We start from the raw sequence: 27,999 nt of genomic DNA on the forward strand, positions 1-27,999 counted from the left end.
TAAATTTCACGAAATCCTTTGTTTTTTGTACGTTTATTCACCAGAGACAGTAAAACCTTTTATCCTTTTGACAAATTTTTTTTGCAATGCAACGGACTTTTTTTCTCGTTTTCTTTTTTCTAGAACGTTTTATATCAGAAAAAATGCACTTTGCTTTCTTCCTTTTTCTTGCTTTCTTTCTTTTTCTTGCTTTCTTTCTTTTTCTTGCTTTCTTTCTTTTTCTTTTGTTGTAAATAGAAACAAGATTATGAGATGATAATGAACTTGAATCTGAAGAATCATTTTTGTGTAAATTGTTTACACAAAGATTGCATTTTTTTTTAAAGAAATCTGGTGTTCTTCTGCTTGCTTTGTTTCTTTTTCGTGTTGTAACTTTCAGCTAAAACAGATATGTAAGTTCTAACAGACAAACATACTGTTGTATTCCATCGCGTAAATTGCGATCTAGCATAGAAAAGTAACTTTGTGAAAGTTACCGTATAACCTATATTAAAATATGAAATTTTATTTCAATAGGTTTATAAGCAGCTTTTGGGGCGTAAAATCACAAACTCTCAGGAGTCCTTTCCCAACGTAATCCTAACTAAGGTTTAAGGCTTAGCGTATTACACTACAAAAAGAACGATTAATGCTGTAGCTTACTGTTTAATACACTTTCTGCAGCCTCTCAAGCAGCCGCCCAATCACCTCATACACGTAAAGAGTTGTAACCAACTTAATTGATGTTAAGAAAATTCGAGTATTGATTATTGATAAGCTGCATAGACTTTGCATTGACTGTAATTACTTCCATAAAATTTGAAAATATTATCTTAACGTATCAAACAATTTTGCATGAAAATGCGATATTTCCGAAGTATCCCAAATACTCTTCATAAATTGTATTATATCTTTATCATGTGACCGGACGTAAATGTCATTAAAATTGTATGTTCTATGTACCGTGTGTCTCCGAACATAAGACAGGGCTTATATTATTATTTTTCGCTTAAAAATATGAAACTAGGGCTTAATTTAGGCGATGTCTTTTATTTTCATTTATTAAAAACAAAGTAGAGAATTATGTTTCTTCAAAAATGATTATAGGCCTATCGTTGTCCTCTGTAATGTCTTGGATGTTACTATGTAACCAAACTTTTTCTTAACCAGGTAACATCCCGCTTGACAGCTAGTCAATTAGCTCTTTTTTCTCACTAACATTTAATTGCATTTTCTTCGATAAAAACATCCATCCTACTTCTATAAAACCCAAAAGTAACTGAATCAACACTCAACCAGCACTTCCCAGCCGAGTGCAGCACCATAACCAAAACAAATTCCACGCATTGAGTGAATACGCGGGTGGCTAAGTAGTAATGAGGTCCTAGTGGGAGCGATGTAAGAGGTCACAAGAGATCGACTAAAAAACCTGCGTACATATAAACAAGTAAAATACGGCCGCACGTGAGCAAACATAAAACCTGACGAACATGCATAAAAATGACACAATGTGAATAAAAACAGAAGTTGGCCCACACATTTTACTAAAATACTAAATCAACCTGTGAGAGTGGTGCGAAAAAGACAGTGTATAATGTGATGACTCTAAAACGGGTGCATAAAAATAATCTCGTGACAACTAGATTCCAAAGTTCCAACAAAGTTTTCATTTTACTGTATTTCCGGCCGAATGTTTGCACTTACTCTTTCGTAACTTGAAGTAACTTCAGGTCATTGCACTTTCGCGCTATTGACTAGGTCTTATTTTGAAGGCAGGGCTTATATTTACATCATTCTCGAAATTCAGGCTAGGTTTTATTTTTAGGATAGGGTCTTATTTTCGGAGAAACACGGTATGTTGCGAGATATAAAAAGAGCTTAATAGGTAATCGTGTTGGAAGTAAATTTCAATGAGGATTCCTCGAAATAAAGAAAGTTGTAGCCCTACGTCACAGCACTTTTGGAAAATCCACTTGGATGTGAGTTATAAAGGAAAAGGGTAGGAATTAAAAAGATTTTTTAACAAATGGAAGCATCCAAAGATGTGTTAACATTGTTTCATTAGATTTCCATAACAAAATTTTAAAAACAGCTAAAAAAAGGTTGGAAAATACAATGTTTCGTTATTCATCCTTAAAAAAATAATATCATAATTAAGAAATTTTTACTTTTTGTCTTGTCTTTTAAGGTAAGGCGTTAAAGTAAATTTACTATTATACTGTAGTGAGTATACAGTAACGTACCATTTGCGTTTTAGCGTCTATGCCGAAAGTCGTGAAAGTAACCCTAACGTTTCTGCTCACAACTCTGTAGTGTGGGTTTAAATGAAGTTGTCAGTTTCTCTAAATACTGAAGAGGATTTTTTCCATTTACCAATGAAATGTCAACTCAATATCTTAATGCAAAGAAAAGTTTTTGGCGACTTACTATCAAAATAGTCACGTTATTAATGTGAAAGAGATGATTATATTATTTTTCTCAGTATAACCATCTTATGGTTTAACATTTGAAAAAATGACCTAAAGTTTGAATAATTCGTTGAAAAATAGTGAGTAGAGTTATATTACGCCATTTTGAGCCGATATGCCGAAAATCGCTAAAGTACCATTCTCACTTAGAGTCCTAACTTTTTAGCGCATCTTTTAATGAAATTGTTCTTTTACACGAATACTGGTATTGACTGTTACCACCAATTGTTAAAATTTCATAACAAAAGCCAACGCATAAAGGAGTTATTACATGCTGAAAAGTCGCAAAATTGGCCTTAATTGTAACGTATCTCAAGACTCTTGCGATGTCATAGGTAATCACAGACAACATTCGCAAATTCCTAAATTGAGCAATACTTACCGTATATCACGTATGATTTGCATGTATCTACTACAGTTGTATAGATTGCTCTAACTGCCAACAGTTTGACAAGTGACAGCTTACCGCCCAACCACGGTAACCAGTACTTTGTACCGGTTTGTACCGGTTTGTTTGTCAGGTAGCCTATGCGGTCGAAAGGATACTATATCTTTACAGACGAAAATGATTGCGCTAGAGGAGACTTTTTGTTTACTACAATCGAAAGGTTTTGACGCTGATTTCTGATTGCTGAAAGGGTTTTCTTCAAAAACTAAAAGTAAAATTGCATATCCCTTTAGAAAGATGTAGTAATAAGTCATTACAAAAAGCGAATCTTGGACCTGGCCGCAGCATTCATAGTAGACGGACCTCTTTGCTACTGCCACAACATTAATGACTCGTTTCAAATATAGGATGAAGCACACATTGTTGATGAGTGGCGACTTTTGATTGACTCTTCGAAGTATAAAAAATATAAAACCATCTATTCTTATAGTACATTCTGATCATCTGAAAGAATATTATGAAAGTATCGAAGTCCTTCTGGAAGGTATTCAATACAATGGAATGTTATACCGTGAACACCCCAGTCATCTTTACAAAAGAAAATCATATCCTAAGCATTTTTAGGTGCCAAGTATCATAGCTTTGTATTGTTTTTAATGCTTTTTTCAGAAAACACCGATTCAACGATATCTTGAAAATGTCATGAGCTAAAGAAAAACTAAAGGCAGATTCGGAATCAGAGCAAAAATAATATACTTGCGTTCTCGTTTAAAAAAAGTGAAATTTAGTTGACCTGTTGTAATTAATTATTTCAAATCGTTATGGAATCTATATTTTATAATTTCTTGAGTGCATACATTTCTATGATTAAGTTAATTTTTCTTTGTTATTGGCATGACATTATTCGAAAATGTATATTGTGCTTACCTAATATGCTGAAAATAATATAGCATTGTCGCGACTTGCCGGTCGCTAACTATAACCAAGAAGATATTGCCAGGTCGCACTTCAATACAAATATGAAGCTTTGATTGTTTAGAGAACATTAAATGACAGGGAATAAGCATTTGTATTACCTTTCGGGGCTCTAGCGGTTATTATAATAAATCGAAGTAATCATTTGGCAAGTTAAAATTCAAGAAAGCCACGAAACATCTTTAGAGATCAAATATGGAGCAAACGTTTTTATACGTGAAAGGAGCCCTGAGAATAACTCTGACGTCTACCATTCTTGTGAAATCTAACAAAGGGTAATATTTTGTGTAATCGTCATGGCAGTTTACTATTTTTACAGCTTCATCATTAACAGTGCGGCATATGTCATTCGTCAGTTATCATTTGAGTTGTCATTTGACAGGTACAGAAGTTGTGCTTGCAGCCAACTTCACTTCACAGTCCTACTACACTACTAGTCTACTACACAGTAAAAACCAATGTATATCATATATTTGATATGTATTTTTTAAATGCATGATCGAATTCACTATAAATAGATGACTTCAGTAATCAGAGCTTTTGTGGTAAGAAATCTAGGCCTAACTTACGTACGCCTAATGTCCAAACTTCACTTGGGCTAAGGATAAGATGTCAAAACTATTGGCATAAAAATAACCAAATACAATTAAGTCTAACAAACGAGCGTCACCTTTTCATTAGGCATTAATTGATCACTTCTACAATGAACACTCTTTTTAATATTACTGGGTAGTCCTCTTTTTTTCTGTGTTTCGTCCATTTCACCAAGCATTGCACAAATAGAAGGCATCTTTTGATAAGCTAATTTTGCACATTTAGCTACCTTTGTGGACAGACCTCTGCAAGTTTTATTTGAAAATCTATAGGTAAATACATTAAAATTAATGCTGTGAACAGCTATTTCACTGTTTAAATCACAGGTTTTTCATAAATAGTATTCTTTACAATTGTTTTTTGAAATTTATAAAATTAAAAATATTTTATTATAGAAGTATTATATATAAGTATATATTATATATAAATATCTAGTCTTAAGACTTTGTGAACACCTTGTATTTAAAGTATGAAGAGACTTTATGGGTAACGTTACACTCCTTATTGTTACTGATATTAGTGATGTTATTATCTACTACTAATATGTAGAGGTTAAGCAGTAAACATGCCATAAATAAGTTGTAAAAACGTGGCATAATTATGACAAAGATAGCAGCCCTTATTACATCACAATAGGAAAAACAATTGGTAGTTGGCTGGCCAACTCTTTCACGGATCGAAATAGTAACGCAAATGTTCTAGAGGTGATAAATTATTCTGGCCAGGTCCCGCTTCAATACACAGTAAGATGTAGCAGTCGGAAATGGTCGCCAGGCAAGCCATTCGGCTGTTGTAGTCAGCGAATTTCACAGAAATGTTAAAACAACCATCATTTAAAGCTTAAAAAACTGTTTAAAAAATTTAATGAATTTTGAAATGGCGACAGGGCGATTGTGACGAAGTTCGCGTGCAAGACGTCACTATAAAAAAGTAGCAGTAGTTACGGTGCGTATGTTATGTTAATTTGTTATGGCGTTTGCTGAGTGTAGGTCTAAGGCTAGGCTAAAGTAGACATATTGTGTCTACTTTATTGATTCAAAGTTAGACTTTTTTGGATGCTTTTTTGGAAAAAATGTAAGGAAAAAAGTTTAAGCATTTGGTGTAAGAATTCCAGGTACGAGAATTTGCTCAAAATTCTGTATTAAGTACTTTTATACTACATCTTGGTGGATACTAAAACTCAACTAGGTGACCGGGCTTGTTTAGTAGCAAAGGTTAATGATATGTTGAAATATAAGTGAGTATAGCGCTATATTACACTCTTCGGGCTGAAATGCCGAAAAATGTCAAAGAACCCTTCACATTTCCAATAATAGCTTCTTAGCGCATCTTTCAATGAATATTTTTTTTACACGAATACTGGCTTTGATTGTTGCCACCACCTTGCTTAAATTTCTTACAAAAACATAAAACATAAGGAGTTACTAAATGCTGAAAAGTCGTTATTTTCAAAGGTTTTTGGCAATTTTTCCATTGAAATAGTTATGTGATTGATCTGAAAATAATTGAATATGTTAATTACACTTAGACAAATGAATTTAAGGGAAAAAAAAAGTTAAATATTACCTTAACAGAATGGCAGTAATTTTTGTCGAAAAAATTAACTTCTGATGAAAAATTTTGAATCGAAAAATTTTTTTTCTGATTTTCCCAAACATACCAGAAACCAATGAAGTTTCAAGATAATTGCATTAAAAAACACAAACATATTAAGGTTTAAAAAAATGTAACAACGGAGAATCCTCTTTGAACTTGATTTGAAAGGAAAAGTAAGCGCGTTAAATTTTATGCCTCTAAAAGATTACAAAATAAGAAAAATTTTACTTTGCATCGTTTAACATAGTCCTACAGTCCTTTAAGCGTAAAACTTATAAGTTGTGCAAAACTTCGTGTTTAAACCAAGTTGCTGATTCTAACAGTGTTCTAGCCTATTAGCTATTTGCCAATGCCTGAATAGCAAATTTTGCACAAATGGTATAGGCTGACGTTTGTGTTGTTTACTTTGTTATTCATTTATTTTATTTACAGAAATGTTAGGACAGTACTCGTGCTTTCAAATCTAAAGTGTTTTTTCTAAGAGCAAGAATATTCAATATTCTTTGTTTTTTGCACAAACAAAGCTGGAACTGCACGAAAGAAAAAAATCTTAAATATTTTTACTTCTTTTGAGTCTGATTTTATTCGCTATAAAGATCATTAGACATTTTACTAACTGTGGTAATTTGCGTCACGATACCGTTATTTTTATTACATAAAGTGAGGGGCAAGTCCAACAACGAGTTGATCTTATATGAAAGAACACTATTAACTGAATATTCTGGTAAAACATTTTTAAAAATAATTCATGAGTTAGTTACCGGCAAAAGAAAATCACAAAAAGTTTCGGTCGATTTTCGGTCTTCATTGTATGGCAAAATAATATTTCACACCGTTGTTTATTTGTTTTACATGTGTTTTTCCACGCTTTATCTATTTTGTTAGTGTTGTATCACTCTGATATCTTTTGACCATTTTCTTGTTTGATTTTGTTTTTTGGCGCCTCAGTGTTTCGATGGGATGGAAAGCATAATCATTGTGTGGCCTTTTCTGATTGGTGTCTCGCATTTGCTTCAGGCATGAGTAGTTGCCTACCTGACAAAAAAGTGGCCTTTGGATGGATTCTATATTCGATTAATTAATTATTCAGAGCGAGGACCTGTCTTTTTTGGTCTCTCGGGTCTCCTGTTGAAGTTTTTATTACATTTTATTAACTTATTTTACATGTCTGTTGGTAACTTTAAGCCCCAAACGGACAAGATTTTTTAATCTCTCATGCGAATACAATCAAGCTGCATTGTATAACGTTCGTTGGTTTTGAGTGGACCATGAAAGCGACATATTGTGTACAATTGAGCTGAGCACGTTTGTGCGTATAGTTATGTTTGCAAGGATTCGAGTCTACTAAACTTTTGCTTTTTCACATGTTTAACATGAGAAGTATAATTAATCAAGATTAACCATTGGACTTAATATCGTAAAATAAACCAATATGTATTGGAAAAAGTTTTGTGAGGGTTTTGGTTGAGCAATTCAGTTTGTGAAATAAAACAAAAAGAAACTATTTTTTTATTACAATGCTTCAGCCTCCATGAGCATTTTATCATTGGAGTATCAAATTAGGAACGTATTTTTCAGTTGTAAATGTAATTCAAAAGGCCAGAACAAACAGTCCGTAAGACCTACTAGATATTCCTACTTAGTAGAATAATTGAAAATCGTATTACTTTTGTGGTACATCTTGTAAAGCATATTTTGTCTTTAACTTGCTGTCTGTTCGTGATTGTGCAGAAGCGTTTACCTGAAAAACACTTTTTTTATCATAAGCAGGTTTTAAGCTTGCTCATGTAGGAAGAGTTAGCTTGGTGCGGAAGATTTAAGGCTCGAGCTCGATTCGAGTCTTTAAGTGCCTTGACACGACTCAGCCGTATGCTCTCAAAGAGCTATGGCGATTGTAATAGTGAATTGTAATAAGTTATATAATTGGCATTTTAAGAAGCGATTGTGTGTTCTCCAGTTAGATGAAATGTAATATTTAGACAGCTGCATGATCCTTGGTTAATCATGTTATTCAAACATTGAATTCCTAAACCGACATGTTTTACCCAGTTATGAGTGTTTTCAAGTAGCGTCGCATTTTAGAGTGTATGAAGTTGGATGGTGCTTGTGGTGAAAAGCTTCGGTGACGTAGAATATGTTACATTTTAGTTATTATTGTAAAAATGCGATCTATACGTAACACGATGCAAGTAACATGTCTTTCGCTGATTGGCTCCTAAGCGATATAAAAACTTAGGCTTGGTTCAAACCGCTCTCTTTTTCCGTTGTCGCTTATTCATCATCATATTTAATTGATAGCTCTATTCGGATGAGAAATGGATACGAAATTGTTTTTCTGATGTGACTACAACTATATTTTGGAAAATATAACAATTTAGACCAGGGCTACTCAACTGTCGGACCGCGGTCCGAATGCGGACCCTTTCAGTGTTGAATCCAGACCTTATCTATCTCAGTATTTACTTAGTTTCTTAACAAAACCAAATCCATTATCGTTAATTTGCAAAAACAAAAAAACAGCAGACAATAGCATACAATAGCACAATTTCAAAAAAGCCTCGTTGACGTCACAATGCGATTGCAATTGCACAATGAAACTTTGCAATGCGATTTAAAGACTTTTCTCTTGGCAAACAATTGCTGCTGTTCATTAAAAACCCCTTTCTAGTAACAGACATTAAAGAATTCTCAGTTGAAGCGAAGGACATATGTAAATGGGTAGATGCAGCAAAAATTCAACTGGAGCTTATTGAATACCAGAAGAACATAGCAGTGAAAAAATCATTCTGTGATAATACACCACAGAAGTTTTGGTCAAAGGAAGGATTCCCAAATAATTATCCTGCTCTTCGCAAATTAGCAGTGCAAATTCTCACTGTGTTTGGGTCTACTTACAGCTGTGAATCAGCATTTTCAAACATGAACTTTATAAAGAATAGATTTCGCATCTGTATGACCAATGAAAACCTTCACCACTGTCTTCGACTCGCTCTCACCACTTTAGAACCAAGAGAACTAGCAAGAAATAAAAAATGCCAATTCTCCCACTAACTGTGACCAACAAAACAATAAATACATTTCGCTTACTGCTTTTGGTAATTCCGCTTTACCGGATTTTGTATATAGTTATACCGTATTACATTTGTATGACTGTAAATTATTTCATGAGAGCTATAACGGACCTAAGCAAATTTTAAACTTTTGTAACTGGACCTTTGCTAAAAATAGTTGAGTAGCCCTGATTTAGACTTTATGAATGTTGTGCTGACTTAAAGAAACAATCAGAGATAGCATATGCAACGGAGTAAAAGATAAAACAGTCAAGGAGTTCTAAAAGAAAGCCTTGTTTACCTTTTCTGAGAAATGTGTTTTTCATTATCTTCCTTTATCACAGATGCCTTCGTGCCTTTCCTGGTACTGTCTAAAAAGTAAAAAGATAGATTTTACATCTTACATGATGTAACTAATTATAAGTTATTTTTTCTTGATAGCTTGTTTTAGCTGTAAGAAGGCCTTTTTATAGTTTGATAGTGTTTGTGTTTCGCACGTTTAGAAATAGTATTGGCAAGGTACAGGTGCCATGTTTTAAAAGAAATTCGCATGTTGTTGCGTTATTAAAAATCATCTCAAAATATTTTTTTGATTTTTAAATTGTCCCGAAATTAGAGTTTTTATTTTTAAAGTACTATTTGTACTGAAAACAATAATGCCAAAATTATAATAATCGGTTAAGGTTTTACGGCGAGTATAAACATTCAAAATTTGGACATGCTGCAGCAACCTAATTTCACGCATGGCGAGAATATCTGCTTCAGTCCAAGGCTATGACGCCGTGAGTACCAAATTTGCCGTAGCGAAAGGTTTTCTTTTATAATTAATTTCCAGGTTGGTGATTCTTGATAAGTTTAGAATTGTATTTGTTCGTATTTGGTGCTGAATCTCAGAAATGTTTGATAACCTTTTATTATTTGTAGACTGAGAAAGCTTGTTTTTGAGGCTGGTTAAGTACCGGGAGGTCATTCAAGTTATTTATATACCAGACCTAGGCTAGTCCAATGCGAAAGCAGTTGTTAGTGCCATTTGTGCGCATACACTTAGACCTAACTAGGCTATTGCTGTAATATTAAGAAATTAATTAGGAAATTGAATTTTTTTTATGAAATTATTAAGTAGATCCACTTCGGGAGAGAAACTAATAAGATAAGTAACCTAGTTTAACAGTTTACAGACATCTCTCTTGAAGTCTATTGCCTAGTCTAGTGCATAAGTTCACAATTTGAGTAGCAAAGATTTAGTATAGAAGTGCATCAAAGGTTGAGATTATGCACTTCTACACTAGACCTCCCTTTTGCTAGGCATTTTCTATTAAAGACTTATTCCAATCTATAAAGATTAATAAACTAATATTACTTTACACAGCGAAAAATTTCCTAGAAAGATTTGATTTTCTATTTGCAGATGTAGATCATTTCAATCTCAAAAAGTCTATTTTAATTCTATAAAATTTTTAATTGCTTAAACATTTTTGCTATTCTTTTATTGTACAGATATTAATTACTGCACCTAGGCGACCCACATTAAAAATATAAATAATGTCTATTGTACTTGCAGTTTACTGAAGCTGAGGCAAAGGGGAACAGAACGTATACCATTTTTCCATTTTCCTAAAGACAATTAAGTACTAGGGAAATGGATGAAAACTGTGAAGTTACGAAAGAAAAAACCTGTACCATACACACAGTGTTCAGTTTATTGCACACCAACAAGAGAAAAGCAAGGTAAGTGTAGAGATTTTGTGAAAGAATATCTGCCATTTGGAGACCTAGCTCAATTGGTTATTTCCTTAAATATTTTGGGATCTTGTGATTCATTTGTTAAATTCGAAAAGTTGAACCATCTTGGTTAATTTTCACCTCTCAATTCTGACGTATGTGTTTTCAAATTGTTGTACCAGTTCAATCATGTTTTTGATCACGAGGTCTTCACATGATCGTTTCCGATGCAGATGTTTTCCAAACATAGGCTTATGACGTAGCATAGAGTCACATGGTTATGGTTCGGTTGTCATAAAGTCCAAATTCTTATATTCCAAAAGGTAGTCGCAATTACATCAAAAGAAAGTATCATGTCATTTCTATAAATTCACTTTTTAGATACCTTTCATAAGACCAGAATTTTTATAAGGAGATCTTATCAGGAGAGAGCGATTAAACCCAGATCAATTCTATTTATCTTTTTTGCTATGGCCAATCAGCTGAGTCCACACGTTCTAGATATCGATCGTATCACAGAATAACTCCTTTCTGACCAGTAACAACTTGACAACACTACTAACGTAACAAAATAGAACACTACTAAATTCGTAACACTCTACGTACTACAAGCACTTGAAAAGCAGTTTACTCTACTACACGGATACGTGTCATAGTTTAACGGGATAGCAATGTATAGCCATCGAACCCAACACGCACGTTTTTAAATGTTATATTTTTCTATAGCCAGAGAACACACAATTGCTTATTAAAATGCCAATTATATAAAATATTACAGTTCACTATTGCAATCGCCATAATTAGTTGTACGACTAATCTAAATCGTAATTGAAAAGTTGTAATCTAATGGATTTTGTTTATGGTTTTACGGTGTAAAGAAGAAATTCGTAACTGCGGTAGTAGAAGGCAACTCTGAAGACATTCCTTGGATAAAAAGCATCATCATCTTTATTGGTCAGCTTCATCGTTGTATGAGCTGTAGCTTATCACAGGTCAACTAAACTTCACCTTTTTTTAAACAAGAACGCAAGTACATAATTTGAGATGTATTTTTTGCTCTGATTCCGAATCTACCTTTAGTTTTTCCTTAGCTCATCCCATTTTCAACATATCATCGAATCCGTGTTTTCAGAAAAAAGCATTAAAAACAATACACAGCTATGATACATGGCGCTTAAAAATGTTTAGCACATGACTTGTTGGTACACATGACTGGGGTCATCACAATATAAAATCCAGGAGTAGTCCCCCATCATTCCCTCATTTCAAAAACCTTGGTAACGAGCTTCTATAGTGTGAATGTCCAGGTTAAATCATTCAACTTACTCGTCACTAGCTGCACCAAGGTTTTCTGGAAAGAAGACTTTGAGGTCTCCGCAAACACTCCATTTGTAAGCATTGTACTGAATAGCTTCCAGAAGGACTATGATGCTTTCATAACATTCTTTCAGATGAACATAATGTGCTATAGGATTAGACGATTTCATATTTCCATTGAGCAACAACACAGTTGTCAAATATCTCTTCGAAGAGTCAATCAAAATTCGCCACTCATCAACAATGTGTGCTTCACCAAATTGTTTGAAACAAGTAATTAATGTCGTGGCAGTATTAAAGAGGTCCGTCTACTGTGAATGTTGCAGCCAGGTCCAGGTTTCTTCATCAGGAACAGATTCAAGGCCTCCATTAGGAAGTGGAACAGGAAGTGAAGCATCATGGGGTACAGGTCTCCTCGCTGAATCTAAGTTGGGATATGCAATTTTAGTTTTTGAACAAAACCCTTTTACACTTACAAGGCAAAAATAGCAGTCTTGAATGTGGTCTTTTGGTTCTCGCCATATCATGGGAATAGCAAAAGGCATCGATGACAATCGTTTGTGTAGCCAATTGTGTAAACCAGTTGAACAACCTGTACGTATTTAATGTAATGCCCACTTTTTGTCTTGGTGTCGTCATGGGCAGCCAAAGTACAACTTGTAAATCTTTTTGATATCTGAAGTGATACTTCGTTGCTTGCCTTTGATTGTAAAACTGCACCAAATATAACAAAATAGATCGGGATTGTTCTTGCACTTTCTTCACATAACAAAGGCAGAATAGCAGTCGATCAATACATGGCACAAATAAATCTATTGAACAGTATACACTACTAAAATATTGATTGAAGTCTGCCATTAACAAACATTGTGAAAACCAAACAGTTTATTTCACATTTTCTGCTGCAGTGCCATAAGCACTATCTACATGTGGAATAAATTGCTCAATATACCACTTATTTTGCAAAAGGTTGGCAAAAGATTCTCCCTATAATAGGCTATTATAGCATAACAACTAAAGATTTAAAATGCAAATATCTTGAAAACCAGATGTGCTAGAAACAAAAAAATGGCATTTTCGAAATCAGCGTCAAAAACCCTTCAAGAATCACCTAATCCCATCTCTGTTTAAAGTTGGCTGTTGGCCAGTGTTATAGGTGGAAGAATATAGTAGGTTCGCCCCCTGGTTTTGATATTCAGTTATTGTGCAGCCTAACAGCAAACTTTGTTTTGAATTGGCCTATACATTTAGCAAACATTGCCGTTAAAAATGAGTTTTCATTTAATTTTTCATTTACTACCGGTATTATTCGATTTATATTCCAACGTGCGCTGCAGCTAAAACGACATCTGCCTTTTTCGGCCCAATACCATCAGCTTGCACACAAGATTGCGACAAGAAGCACTGTAATAAAAGTTTTTTAAAAATCGTTGTCAAATATAAATACTTTTACTTTAATGCACTAAAGAATTTTCAAAGTAAATCTCTTCTGAATTTATCTTGAACAATATAACGGTGATAGAAAATGCAGAATTGCCTAAAAATAAGAGACACTCACACATGCGACAAATGGGCTTACAGTATTTCGAATGGAGATAGAATTGGCAACGAGAATTAACACGCCACACAGAAGCAAAGCAATCGTTAAATACTAGGAATGGTTCGAGTCGGGTACTGGGACTCAATCCAGTATTAGACCTCTTGCGTTACTCGTTCAAGTATTACTCCAATAATTAATTGGTGTTACCATTGTAACTTCGAATCGTGGTGATCGTTTTCTACTGGCGTAATTAATTAGCACAACTGCAAAACCTGTTCGAACACTTCTGCGGAGCCTAGTTTATGGCATGTTGCCGTCCTTCAACAGACCATGTAGTTTATCACCAAGGTTACCGAGTCGCACAAAGCCAAAGTTTGAAAGTGGTCATCTGGCGTAGGGGTAACAACTTATGGAGTAAAATACGTGCGTTAAGGAAAGCTATACTCTATACTCTTTTTGTTCGAATGCTATACGTAACATAACCAAAACTGAATCAATTTTTTGTTTTTTAACACGTGTATTAATTTTGGATAAGTATTAATAAACCACTACGCAAACGATTGTTCTCGATATTAGTAGTGTATTAATAGTGCATTAACATATTTTTACTAAATATTTTATCTACCACCCCCTCTGCTTAACGTTTTCAAAGCTTTACATTGCGGTCTTTGTAGTGACATACCAAATTACAAGTTGTGCATAGTATTAAGAAAGTTGTACTGTCTTTGGTTAGTCATCTCATTCAGACATTTAATTCTTAAAAACGTAAATAGTTGTCGGATTTCAATGAATATATGGTTTCGGGAAATGATTTACAAGTGCCTGTAGTACATTTCAAGTTTTACGAATTTTGAAGTGTTCTTGTTGACATAGTTCTGTGAGGTAAAAGGTGTTGCCAAATTGTTAGTGGAAAAAAGGAACTATTCTGTGATACATCGCTATGCAGAACTTGTGGCTTTAGCTGATTGGCGATAAAGAGATTTGATCTTGGTTTAATTGTGATTATTATAATATCTCTCTTCTGGAAAATCTCGAGCTGATAAAAAGTGTCTTTGTGGAAATGACATGATAGTTTCTTTCAATGTAATTACGACTATATTTTGGAATATAAGAATTTGGACTTGAGGGAATCACTTAAAGAAACAATAAGAGATAGCATAAGCAACGGAGTCAAAAATAAAATACACAAAAAGAGTTCTAAAAGAACAATTAAAGCTTTGGGCTTTATGTCATCCAAAAACATTAATATAGCCCCAGCCATTGCCACAACATAGGCCTACCAGTTGAGAATGAAGTGAAAATTGACCGAAACAAACCATTTTCACTAAGAATAACATAGCAGTTAGGTTCACGTTCATCAGCCCCTTGCTAATACAACAACACCGAAGGAGGTGTGGCAAACAAACAAATCTTGACAGGTCGCTACAACAATGTGGTCAAATATTGCAAAATACAAAATTGTCCTAATTAAAATGATGTTTTCTTCACCTACAGGCTTTTCGTTGAAGTGGAGGCAAGTCCAAAACCAAGTTAATCTTATATGAAAAAACACTACTCATTGAATATTCTGGTAAAATAGTTTTAAAAAATAACTCTTCGTTAAGGAATTATCAGCAAAAAGAATCCGCAAGTTGGCCTTAATTATGATGTAGAATTGTAGATGAAGGCTCGTGTGATGTCATAATTTATCACACACAACATTCGCAAAATCATATATTTAGCAGTACTTACTATATATCACGTATGTATCTGTTACAGCTGTGTAGATTGCTCTAACTGCCAATAGCGTGGTTGGTGACAGCCTACAACGGGCAACCATGTAAACCAGTACGGTACCGGTTTGAAGAGTAGCCCATGCGTTCCAAAGGATACAGTAAATTCACGGACGTAATTGATTGGGCTACCGGATAGTTTAAGTTTAAAACCATCGTAATGTATTCAGTTACAATGCTTCACGTTGGTAATTTCTTCACATAATGCCTAATTGGACATAAGCTAAACTCCAACAAGAAAACCAGCAACATGTTATCAAGCAACTTGACTAATCAATGACATGACAAGAGCCTTGATCTACGTCATGATGAAGACCACAAAGTGAAACTCTTTGCAATTTTCTTTTTCCGAGAACTACTTAACTACAATTTATTTTTCAAAATATTTTACCAGTATGTTCAGTTATTAGCGTTTTTTTCATATAAAATAAACTTATTTTTGGACTTGCTCCTCACTTTAAACCTAATCAAATGCAATATGTTACCGCATACAATGTGCGGCCCTGATTAAAAAAAATTATTCTATTTTTGGTCCAGTAAAGCGTCTGGGTTGTACATAGTTTGTGTAAGACGTTATCCATTTACTGGGTTCTCAATACTGTCATTTTCTGCTGCCATAAGTCTTATTAAGATAACTACAGATCTAAAAAAATATACTTACTTATGGATGTGGAATAAGACGAACTTTCTTTTATTGTAACTGTTGATATAGATATATCTTCGTTTGAAATGAGTTTACATGTGCACACATTGTCATAGAACTTCATATTGGGCAATCGAAAATTGAAAGAAGTTCTACATTCACTTAAATGCATAAAAAATTGCTGATTTCTTGCAGTATGCTTTAGTTAGTTTAGTACAACATTATGCAGTAATGGATAATTTAGTCTCTCAACTACACTTTTTACTGCACAATATTATGATGACCACCCTTTGAGGTTTGAAAGAGAATATTGTATAAAACTAATGATCCTGTATGGAAAGTTTGTATGATAAGCCGGAGATATCTGGCGATCGCTACACCACTGGCGTAAATATCAGCTTCAGCCTTTCTGATGTGGCATTACAAAATCGTGTCACACGAAACAAGCCTACAAATATTACATGTATATAAGCCAACGGGTTTCCAATCAGATCTATTCGTTAAACTAAGAATTATGCCTAGTTGCAGCGGAAAATGTTTAGAGTTTGGCATGGCGTAAACAAAGACCTTAAATTTTTTGGCGTAAATATTCCTGTGTTAAAATGCAAGCTTTCTATACAGGCCAATAATGAGGAGTAAATAACATGTTACATGACTAAAACACAACTGTAAAAAATTGCTAAATTGTGCTATTTACACTACCATGTGACATATTAAAATACAATCATATTTAAAGTATGAAGCTACTGGATTGGAGCTTTAAAAATTTTTTAGTTTATTTTTCACAGATTTTTTTTTATTCCGAACACATCGATATTTAAATAGATCAAGCATTCAAGGTTTTTGAATACATAGGATGAAGCCTTGAGCCTTTTGAAGTGTTCAGGTTGCAACAATACAAGAGCTCTTCTTCAAATTTTTGGAATTTAATGATGTCACAAGTAGGACAACAAGTAGCTGCGCAGCACAGACTTCGTGGCAAGCCCAGCATGGACTATGAGTTAAGAGCACATGTTGCATGTGTATGGCTGCGGCAAACTTTTATGGAGAAAAACGCAAGAAACGTTTTCGTCGTAAGGTGATTCTATTTGGACACCAGGAAACAAGAGAAAATCGATTAGCATAACAGTTCTATTTGCATGGATACACTCAAGAATATGCGAGTGATCAAGGCTTATATAAGTAAACCTTCTTGCATTTCATCAAGGCCAATATCAACAAAATTTTTCAACTATTCTTGCTTTGTTTGAAATATACAGTACATTATCTCACCATAGACTACTATAAAATGGACTGAACACTAACGTTGTTGGTTAGGATCGGTCGCGCTGAACTGCAGAATGCTAAACCTCTCCTTGTTTAACCGGTAAAATTGCTTTTCAGTAACACGCTTGTGGAGCTGTAATTATCAATACAGTTTTCTTTGGTTCTAGGTCGATTCAACCCACGGACCTTCCAACCCACGGACCTTTCAAACCACGGACGATTCAACCAACGGACCTTTAAGGAGGCGTCAAACACCTAAAATTAAGATCTTTATGAATTTGTTGGACATCCTACGTAGGGCTTTAAAAAACCTATTTAAACCAATCAGAATGCAGCATGGTTGATGTTGTTTTCTAGACTGGGAATTACCCTAGCAGTTGGCGTGATTCAATGTCCCAGGTCGCGTGCAGAATTAGGCTAAAAATTAGCATGAAAGTAGCTAAAATTGTTTTTTTAGACCAAAAATTTTAGTGTTTATTTTGCACCTCTGTAAAAAAAGTTTGAACCATGTTTTTTTGATGACATTTTACGGAATGGTAGATCAAAGCATACTAAATTGACATGCAAAATTTCAGAGTGCCCCACAGAGGATATTTCGAGTAATCAGTCTTTTAGTGAATTTACTGTATAATAAAACAAACAAGGATTTTATGGCATTTTTTGGTGTTTGACGCCACCTTAAACCCACGGACGATTCAACCTACGGACTTTTAAACACACAGACGATTTAACCCAAGGACGATTCAACCGCGGCGTTTCAACCCAGGACCATTCAACCCACAGACGATTCAACCCATACATACCTTTCTTGACATTTTCCCCCAATTTCGGTGCATATGTGTTTGTAAATAAGGTACCTGTACCGAATAAGGCCCACCTAACACTTTTTTGAAAATAACTCAAGAACCATAAATGAGAATAGACTGAAAAATCGTAATCTATTAGTGAGGGTATATGACTACAACATATTAAAACCACAATACCTGACAACCCCCCAAAAAATTTTTATAAAGAAATTAAAAATTCCAAAAAATGGGCCTTATTAGGAGCATAGGCTCCTAATAAGGCCCACCAATTTTGTGAGTATTTTGATTCAAAACATAGTAATAGACAACATATAACATTATTAGAAATTTCACATTTTAAGTTGTACAAACATTTAAAAAGATTCCACTAGGCGCATCAAAGTAACTGCAACAATTTGCCAACTGATGACTGGAACCACACTTGAAGTCTGGACATCAATTAGCCAAGCATCTTGTATGGGCCTTATTAGGCGCATGTGGCATCCACGAAAAAAATGTCACATTTTTATCATCAGAAAAATTTTAGCAAAAAAAAGTGCATTATCCTTTTCAATACTAAGTTGGTTGTTACATGAAAACTTCAGCCGGCTGACAACAGTTCATTTAACCGGCCAAATTCTCACTTACTTTTTTTCTAAATTAACAAAACCACCTTAACTGCAAATATCAAATTTTTGTTGTGCTCTAGCGAATCGGTTGATCACGTGACAAGGATGAAATCTGGTAAACCATCATGAATTTATATTAGTTTTTATGTAGGGACAAAATCTTTCATTTATTTGCACAGGTTTGCGAAATATGAGCAATGGGCCTTATTAGGGACCGGGCCTTATTCGGTACAGGTACCTTACAACTTTTCGTAAAAAAACAAAAATGTTTTAGAACATTTTGTTGCCTTAAGGCTGCTTTTAGACTGTCAGCAATAAATTCATTTGACAAGTTATGCCCCTTTGCGAAAAATTCGGATTTTTTAAAAAAAATCTTGATTTGCAAAAATCTACAGCTTGCAGAAGAAAACTAAGATCAGATTCGGATTTAACACCCCAAAATTACCTATGAATAAGTTTTGGTAAATTTGCAATAATTGTTTTGTTAACCATAATTAGTGTAAAAGTTAAGAAGCGGGCATTTCCATAAGCGACTTCTTATCAGCACAGATGCCGGAAATCAACCTGGGAACGTACTAAAAGGAGTGTTCACACGAAGTTATTCAGAAGAAGTTTCCAAATATCAAACGACAGTTAAAGTGTTTGTCAAAAAAAATTTATAAACTTTCATCAATTTTTTGTTGACCAGTGGTTGATGATTATCCATCACAAGAACTAGAGACCGAACTGCATTTTCCTATGGTTTCCATTCCATCATTAAAACAATTCAACTAACTCTTTGTCTTATATATAGCGCTGAGACGTTTCTGAAATCTTTTATAGGTGTAAGGGCAAACGAGTAGCTACAGTTGTGTGATTTTTTTAAAGGCTTAAGGTAATGTTTTTTAGCAACTATTTAGCATTTTTAGTTAGAAATTGAATTTTACCGCCTATGCTATTGTTGCATTTGTTTTTGCGCTGTGTTTTGTTGCGTTCTCCCTTGCGGCCGAGCGCGCTTTTCCGTGCTTGATTGAGCACACGTGTATTTCTTTCGACTCGTACGTGTCCAACAGGGAGTCGCCCGGTCAGTCCTGATTTAAGCTCCTGAAATGAGCTGCTGTATATGACAACTTAACTGAGCTGCTTTTAATAAAAGATGTGCCTACTGTGTATCTAAGACTGAGGACAGCAAAACGTAACACTGGCGAGCACGGCAGGACCTCTTAGATACACAGAAGATTTTATCAAGTTTTACTGAAGTATGAATTTTTTTTACTCTCCGCCCCGTTACCAGCGTGGCAATGGTTTTTCATCTTTTCTGAAAGAATTCGAATCCTTCTGCGACAGCGTTAAAGCATCGGATGCGGCAAATAAACATGCATTTGTACAAAGCTTGCCGGAAGACATGAGATTCTCCATGACCGATGGTCGTAAAGAACTCTATGAGCTTAGTTTCGAACTCATTCAACAAGCAAAAGATACGGCTTCAGGACTATCTTCACAAAAGCATGCCATGCAACAACTCTTTCAGCGCACTCAAGGTTTTGACGAATCCGTAAGACACTTTCTTGAAGCTATAGCCCAATTGGGAAAAATGGCTTATCCAAACGACGAACAGCATGAAATGCGCAGCAGTGTGCTGTACAACCTACTTGTTCGAGGACTGAGAGATCGTCAACAAGCCTCTCAAATCTTACGCGATAACTCTAAAAATGCACAACCGGATTTTTACGCCACAGCAAAGAACATTATTGAAAACGCAGAACGGACGCATCATGAACCACGTATAATGACGTCAGAAGTAGCAGCGGTTACAGGAGATCACCAGGACGTATCCCAATTAAAAAGAACTGTCGAAAAACTTCAGGACGAACTTTTCTAAGCTGCGAAAAGAAATGAAGACAGCAAGAGAACCTCGAGAAGAGAGAAGAAGACTTCAGTGTTTTAACTGTGGGGAATATGATCACATTGCTCGACGCTGTCACAGGCAACGTGCAAGAAACTTTCGACGTGCTTCTGACATACACGGAACTCACAGCAATCCACCACGGGAAATCTACCAGGTTCAAACTATGGATCCGGACTTGCATAGGTATGCCAATATAAACATTAATGAGAGTTCAGTGTTTGCTTTGATTGACACTGGGGCTACCGTTACAGTTATAAGTAAAAGTTTGTATGATACGCTACAAACAACATTAACAAAATGCCCAACCGGAATAGGTTTTGTGGGTGCTGGAGGTAAGCCTATAAATATGTTGGGCAGAAGTAAGGTTAAAATCTCAGTCGCCGGTTGTATAGAAACTTGCGACGTTTATGTCTGCGACTCTATCGCTGATCATTGCATCTTGGGAATTGATTATTTGCAACATAACCGGTGTATCGTGGATTATGAAAAAAATTTTTTAAAAGCGGGAGGTGGCACCATTCCCCTACTGAAATTCCCAGGCCTAGCAAACAGTCATGTCGTTAAGTTGTTAGATTTTGCACGTATTCCTCCCTTTACCGAACTGCTACTCCCTGGAACATTTGACGGCTAACCAAACATGCCAGATGTGGAAGTTTTGATCGAACGCCTTAAAAACGTTCAAGAGAAGTGGAATGTTGCAGTCGCGGAGTATGTTACCTCTACACAAGCCTATTTACTTCAGTTACGCTTGTCAAATCCATCAAACGTCGAAGTTGTAATTCCAAGCGGGTCTTCCGTTGCAAGAGTTGTTCCAATTGCAGGTGAAGGCAAAATTCAATATACAAACGCTTACTCAATTCTTCCTATTACAGAGAACAAGTTTTCCAACAGTGAGTTGTAGGCACTGCACGATGAGTTATGTTTGGACAAATTGGAACTGCCGAAGTTGAACGCCAAAAGCTGTTTTCCGTAATCTCTTCCTATCGTGATGTATTTTCGTTGCACCCGTACGATATTGGATAAACAGAACTGGTCGAACACTCAATCGAAACTGGAGACTCGCTCCCTGTACGACAGCACCCAAGACGCTTGTCTGAACCCCAAAAGCAAAAGGTAAATGAACTAGTTGAGGATATGTGTGACAAAGAAATTATTCAACCTTCTCAATCACCCTGGGCTAGTCCAATTGTATTAATTCGCAAAAAAGACGGTGATATGCGTTTTTGCATCGATTACCGTAAGCTGAATGACTGTACAAAAAAATCTAGTTATCCATTACCTCGAATTGATGAGAGCTTAGACCAATTGTCTGGTTGCCGTTACTTTTCAACTTTAGACCTTCGTTCGGGCTACTGGCAAATTAAAATGAAGCCCTCCGATAAACCAAAAACTGCCTTTACGTGTTATAAAGGACTCTATGAATTTAATGTTATGCCATTTGGACTCTGTAATGCACCGTCAACCTTCCAGCACTTAATGAGAGTGGTGCTTAATGACGTTGAGTGGAACGGTGCGATTGCTTATCTAGACGATATTATCGTGTACGGTCGCACATTTAACGAACATATGGAACGTTTGGAAAACGTTTTCTCCAGACTTCGGCAAGCTGGCCTAAAGCTCGGACCTTCCAAATGTAATTTACTTAAAGAAAAAGTAAAATTTCTTGGCCACGTTGTATCACACGAAGGGATATCGTGCGACCCACAAAAAATAGAAGACGTTTCCAATTGGCCAACGCCGAAAACATTCAAAGAAGTTTGCCAATTTTTGGGTTTATCATCCTATTATCGGAAGTTTATTCCACGTTATTCTCAGATTGCATCACCACTGAACAATTTAGCGCACTCGAATAAACAGGGATTTTTGTGGACAGAAGAATGTAAAAAGGCGTTCGGGCTGCTTAAAGAATTGCTGACAAAATCTCCAGTTCTCCGATACCCCGACCTATCCAAACCTTTTATTGTTGACACAGACGCATGTAACACAGCTGTTGGTTGCGTTCTTTCGCAACTAGTGGATGGCGAAGAACATCCCGTCTCGTACAGTAGTAGATCGCTCACCAAAACCGAGCGAAATTACTCAACAACCAGGAAAGAGCTGCTAGCGGTCATTCACGCGTTAAAGGTTTTTCGATGCTATTTAACCGAAGAGTTCCTGCTTAGAACAGATCACGCATCTCTTCGTTGGCTGTGGGAATCACGAGACACATATGGACAATGCGCTCGCTGGTTCGATTTCTTGTGCAATTTTAACTTTAAATTAATTCACCGCGCAGGAAGCAAACACACGAATGCCGGCTCGCTTAGCCGTCGACCTTGTTCAGATGATACTATAAGGGCAGAGCAATTAGACCCTTTGTTTCCGTTTCAAACTGACAGCAGCCATGAAAGTTCAACTTCCGCCAAAGAATACCAAGTGTGTTTGATGGATTTTTCAGAAGCATCTGGATGGTCAACCGAAAACACTATTATGGCGCAGCAAAAAGATCCAGTGTTGAAAAGACTGTTTCTGTGGATGAGCCAGGAAAGCCAACTATCATGCAAAAAAGTGAAAAATGACAGCAAAGCCGTGCGTCACTATTGGAATATATTTGGTGAGATTTTTCTACATAATGGTATGCTATATCGTAGAATCGAGAATTCTGTGGAAGAAGTTTATGCTCAGTTGCTGGTGCCCTCAACAATGAAGAATGATGTGTTGAAGTCTGTTCACGATTTGATTCACGGAGGTGGACACATGGGCGTCAAAAGGACGTTTGCCAGGTTAAAGGAGCGTTTTTTCTGGCCATTTTGCCACAAAGATGTCGAAACATACTGCAAAGAGTGTTGCTTGTGCGATTTAAGAAAAGTACCAAGGCGAATTGTTCGTGCCCCATTAGTTCCATCAGAGGAGAATACACCTATGCAGAAAGTTGAAATCGACGTATTAAGCGGTCTACCCGAAACACGAAACGGCAACCGTTATATTCTTGTCGTTTGTGACACCTACACAAAATACATGCAGTGTTGGCCAATGAAATTTCAAAATGCCAAAGATACTGCTTATTTGCTTTACCACCGTTGGGTGACGATACATGGCGTCCCAGAAACAATTCACTCCGACCAGGGCCGGAATTTCGAAAGTATTCTTTTTCAAGAGCTCTCACGCTTAATGGGCTGCAAAAAGACAAGAACCAGCCCGTATCACGCAATGGGAAACGGTGGTGTGGAAAGAAACAATCAGACCATAATTGCGATTTAAAAAAATTACGTTCAGGTTGACCCAACTTCTTGGGATGATGCGCTCTCATCGGTTAGCGCTACTTACAATGCAAGTGTTCACGAGGAAACTGGAGTTTTTCCTCATTACTTGCTCACCGGAAGGAATCTGAGGTTGCCTGCAGATCTTATTAGTAAAGCACCAATTTTTACCCCAAAATGTGAAGACATCCTTCATCTGCAAGACAGAATGAAATTGGTTCACCAAACAGTTCAATCAAGGTTGGGACAACGTAGGTTGCAAATGAAGAAGCGTTACGACAAAAAGGCGTCTGACGATCAATATAAAGAAGGTGATGCAGTCCTGTTGCGTGACGAAGCTCTTCAAAAAGATGAAACAAGAAAGTTTCACTTGCCTTATAAAAGCCCCTACATTATTAAAAAAGTTATTCCTCCTGTAAACTATATGATAGAAAATCACGAAGGTAAAACCTGTACGGTACATTTTAATCGACTGAAAAGAAGTTTTGGCAATTTTGACAGATTGATAAACAATCCTATTTCAGAAGGTGTGAGCGAGAATGAAGGGAAAAATTCTCGCTCAACATATCCGACAAACAACCGCCATCACTTTCGTGCATGCTGCAGTCCGGAACCGGAAATAACGTCTACGAATTATAATCAGCTGCGACCAGGGGTGTACATAGTGCCGGAAAATATTCAGAACGCAGTTCAGAATAACAGTTTAGTAAGCAATGATGTTTTACATTCTCCAAACCGTCCACAATGCATTAAACGTAGACCTTGTTTTTACCCAGATGTCGAAGGTAGAATACGATAATCGACGCATCTTTTTCACATCACTCACGCACGTTTATATAGAGTTATTAATAGTAAATTGTTGTGTTTTGTTTTCGTGCTTTTATACGTGTTTTATATTGAGATTGTATATTTTTATATTGTTATATTCTTTTGCTTATACTACGATTTTACATTTTAAGTGTGTCACTGGCGATTCATGTGCTTGTTGTTTGGGTGTCTATTTGGGTGATCGTTTTTTTGCACTTCATTTTTGTATTGTTCACTTACTGGTTTTCACTTCGTTTTGTTTTTTTAGGACATGCGTTGTATTTCTGGGCAAGCATTTGTTGAGTGTTTGCAATTTTGTGGGACGGAGGAGAGTGTTGCATTTGTTTTTGCGCTGTGTTTTGTTGCGTTCTCCCTTGAGGCCGAGTGCGCTTTTCCGTGCTTGATTGAGCACACGTGTATTTCTTTCGACTCGTACGTGTCCAACAGGGAGTCGCCCGGTCAGTCCTGATTTAAGCTCCTGAAATGAGCTGCTGTGTATGACAACTTAACTGAGCTGCTTTTAATAAAAGATGTGCCTACTGTGTATCTAAGACTGAGGACAGCAAAACGTAACACTATTGTTAATGGTCTTCATAATCTATATTATTTTGTAGTGTCTCGCTTGCCGCTGTCACTTTAAGAAGGCACCACACACGCAAAGTTTATGCATCTTTTAGTGAATTAATGTGTATAACTCGACCATTCACATTATATTGTATACAGTACAGAGATAACAATATCCGGGATCGATCGATTGTCAAGCAATATAATGTTACAAATGCTGAAACAATAAAGAGGTACAGTACTCGAAAACAAGGTTGCTACTTAAAAACTGTTTAACGACTTCACAAAGGTTTTGCAAGCCTGAGTTTAAGTTCGAGCAGTTTTGACGGAATTATGAATTATTATGAGTCTACCACACCATGGATCGATGGATGCATGCCATCCCAGAGTTGCAAGTCGGGCCAGGTGTGAACTTATTTGAAATGACTTATTCTCACACACTGGCACATTTGCGTTGTAATTTCACTTTCTTTACGCGAAAGTACATAACCACAGAGTGCTAAAAACCTCCCGTAAGTGCAACTTAGAAAAGTATTACGGTCAAAGAATGGCTTCAAAAGTTGACTTTGATTTGTTCCGCTATCGTTATAGCATAGCTCATAGGTCCGCAACCCGCGGCTCTTTCATCTTTGTGCTCTGGATCCCGTGACTCAGAGCTAGCGAGCACATTTAGGTAAACCCAATGTGAATAAATGATGGTGTTTATTAGTGTCACAATGTAATAACTTAATGCGTTTGTCAGATTATTATTCAGAATGGTTTATTCCAACGTGGAAAGTCTTATGTAATTACTACCCAGTGATTTTCGCAGGCATAATACTCATAACTACTCGCCACTCACGTGATCCTAATTTTGTTTTTGTTCTTGGTCGTATGTCTTGTACCTGACGAGGATACGCTGTACAGTGGACCGCTGTACGCCCAGGAGCAGAAATCACGAATCACGTGAAGTTAATCGTTAAAAGACTACTATTTTGAAAATGTAATGGGTTTATCGAGTGTGTATGTTTATATCCAACCATGTACCGATGAGTTTCGTTTTCCATTCAGGTTGACCGTTGACTGCTATTAAAATGGAAAAAAAAGTCAGTTCTACATTCTCTATAGATATATTGAAAGAAATGCACTTAAACTTTTACGTGTAACTGTAAAGCATTAGTTTAAATTATATATGTAGCGTTAGTTTTTTTTTAAAGTAGTCAATGAGGTGTTCGGGGTCAGAGTAGGTTTTAGTTAGATGGAAACGAGACCAAATGGCTCTTTCAAAGCTAAAGGTTGCCGACACGTGTTATAGCTCCATATCAGCTAATATCTTGCTTTGCCGCCTTTTCTGGCTCGCTTTTGTTAGTGAGCGTATCGTTCTTGTTTTAGCATGCTGTAACATGGTTAGCAGTATTAACACCATTCTTTTTGCTCCCCACAGCCAATAGCGAAATATAAATTAATGGTTGCCGCTATTTCACCAGAAAAAAATCGTGCGTTCAAAGCACAGTTTCTTGTTAACCTAATGTATATGTTATAAGTAGGGCGATTATTTTTTGACTTGTCATAAAAGTCAAAAATTGGTCAAATTTATAGCGTCAAAAATTGTTTACAAACTGCATTGTCGTGGTGTCGTAGAGGTTGCACTGTCAGTGAACTTTTCATTTTACATTTTACACCATATAGCCTACTTTATACTGTTGTAAATGGCCCATTGTCTACTTATGGTGAATCATAAACCATTAAGTGAAGTAATTAGGTTGATATGGTGTGACGCTCAACACACCTCAAAACGTGTAAAATTTTTGGTCCAAGTCATTTTGCGGCAGCTGTAGGTTAGGTGCCGCTCTTGCTTCGGTTTTGCTTCAGATACTTCTTGTATCTTTTATTTAGACAAATGTATTGAACAGTATTTGTTGTGTCTTAGCTGCAGTTTTTTGGCAGTGATTTGTAATTAACTCATTTCCCTTTTCAGAATAGGCTAGGTCTGTGTTCAGATTTTTACCCTTCTTTACTACAATAAATTTTAACTTTTTGTACAATAATGCGTAATTTAACTACTTGAGTTCTTCATACGTCAAAATTTGTCCAAAAAAGTTTTTTAATATCAAAAGTTGTCAAAGTTTCAATTTTTAGGTCAAAAAATAATCGCCCTAGTTATAAGTTATAACATTGCAACCTAAACCTACCTTCTAATCTGAATCAACTTCAACAAAACCTTAAACAGCCCAAATTAACTTTTCGCATACCCATTCTCCTAACTTAACCGCCTATTGTTAACAACGGGCTGTGTGACCAACTCACCGTGAAATAGTCTTCTCTTAACTAATACAACTAACACAACTAAAATTATCGAGTTTTTTAAAGTTCGCAAGTCTGCTTTTAACACAGCATAACAAACCTTGACCTATACCATCGACCTTTTAGGTTGGCCTATTCTTCTTCTAGAGTCTAGAGTAGACTAACCGCCCATTCTCAAGAAAGGATGGCTTGACTGATGGTGAAATGCTATTCTCTATTTTAAACCTAAGAAATGCCTAATTTCCAAAATCTATGCAAATGTTTAACGCAAATACCTGTTAATAAGTGTCTTGGTTGCTTTGAAAGCTCTCTTTTGCAATTGATGACTTTATCAAGGAACAATAAGTAGTGTAATCCACTGTATTGTATTCCACGTATTTGATATATCCAACATCCCAATTATTATTTAACATTATTTTTTTTTCGAACTTTTACTATCATTCATTGTTATTGATGGAGGTAACCGCAAACTTTTATCGTTTTGGGGCTTGTAT

At 35.9% G+C, this 27,999-nt stretch overlaps 1 protein-coding gene across 3 annotated transcripts; it reads right to left on the bottom strand.

Annotated features, from left to right (window-relative positions):
- On the bottom strand, nucleotides 1-27,984 carry LOC143449779 (uncharacterized). 3 transcript variants are annotated; one of them, XM_076950104.1, is made up of 6 exons: nucleotides 27,781-27,984; nucleotides 16,063-16,205; nucleotides 9,352-9,421; nucleotides 7,668-7,751; nucleotides 4,481-4,670; nucleotides 1-379 (listed from the first exon to the last, which is right to left on the bottom strand). In XM_076950104.1, the coding sequence occupies exons 2-6, from the start codon at nucleotides 16,166-16,168 to the stop codon at nucleotides 38-40; spliced, it is 792 nt and encodes a 263-aa protein (XP_076806219.1). In that variant the 5' UTR covers nucleotides 16,169-16,205; nucleotides 27,781-27,984; the 3' UTR covers nucleotides 1-37. The 3 variants fall into 3 exon arrangements, with proteins under 3 accessions (XP_076806219.1, XP_076806220.1, XP_076806221.1); XM_076950105.1 differs by lacking the exon at nucleotides 7,668-7,751 and having other exon boundaries at nucleotides 2-379; XM_076950106.1 differs by lacking the exon at nucleotides 7,668-7,751 and having other exon boundaries at nucleotides 3-379; nucleotides 4,481-4,649.
- Between the last annotated feature and the right edge of the window lie 15 nt (nucleotides 27,985-27,999).

The sequence above is a fragment of the Clavelina lepadiformis genome, chromosome 3 (genome assembly GCF_947623445.1).
Source record: "Clavelina lepadiformis chromosome 3, kaClaLepa1.1, whole genome shotgun sequence".
Taxonomy (NCBI): Eukaryota; Metazoa; Chordata; class Ascidiacea; order Aplousobranchia; family Clavelinidae; genus Clavelina; species Clavelina lepadiformis.

What these genes read in the sequence shown, in the direction of transcription:
- LOC143449779 (XM_076950104.1), bottom strand. Translation starts at nt 16,168, where the DNA reads ATGAAGTTCTATGACAATGTGTGCACATGTAAACTCATTTCAAACGAA. An exon ending in GTCTTATTCCACATCCATAA is followed by an intron (nt 9,422 to 16,062) that starts GTAAGTATATTT and finishes TTTACTTTTTAG; the next exon opens with ACAGTACCAGGAAAGGCACG. An exon ending in AATTAATGCCTAATGAAAAG is followed by an intron (nt 380 to 4,480) that starts GTGACGCTCGTT and finishes TATCTGTTTTAG; the next exon opens with CTGAAAGTTACAACACGAAA.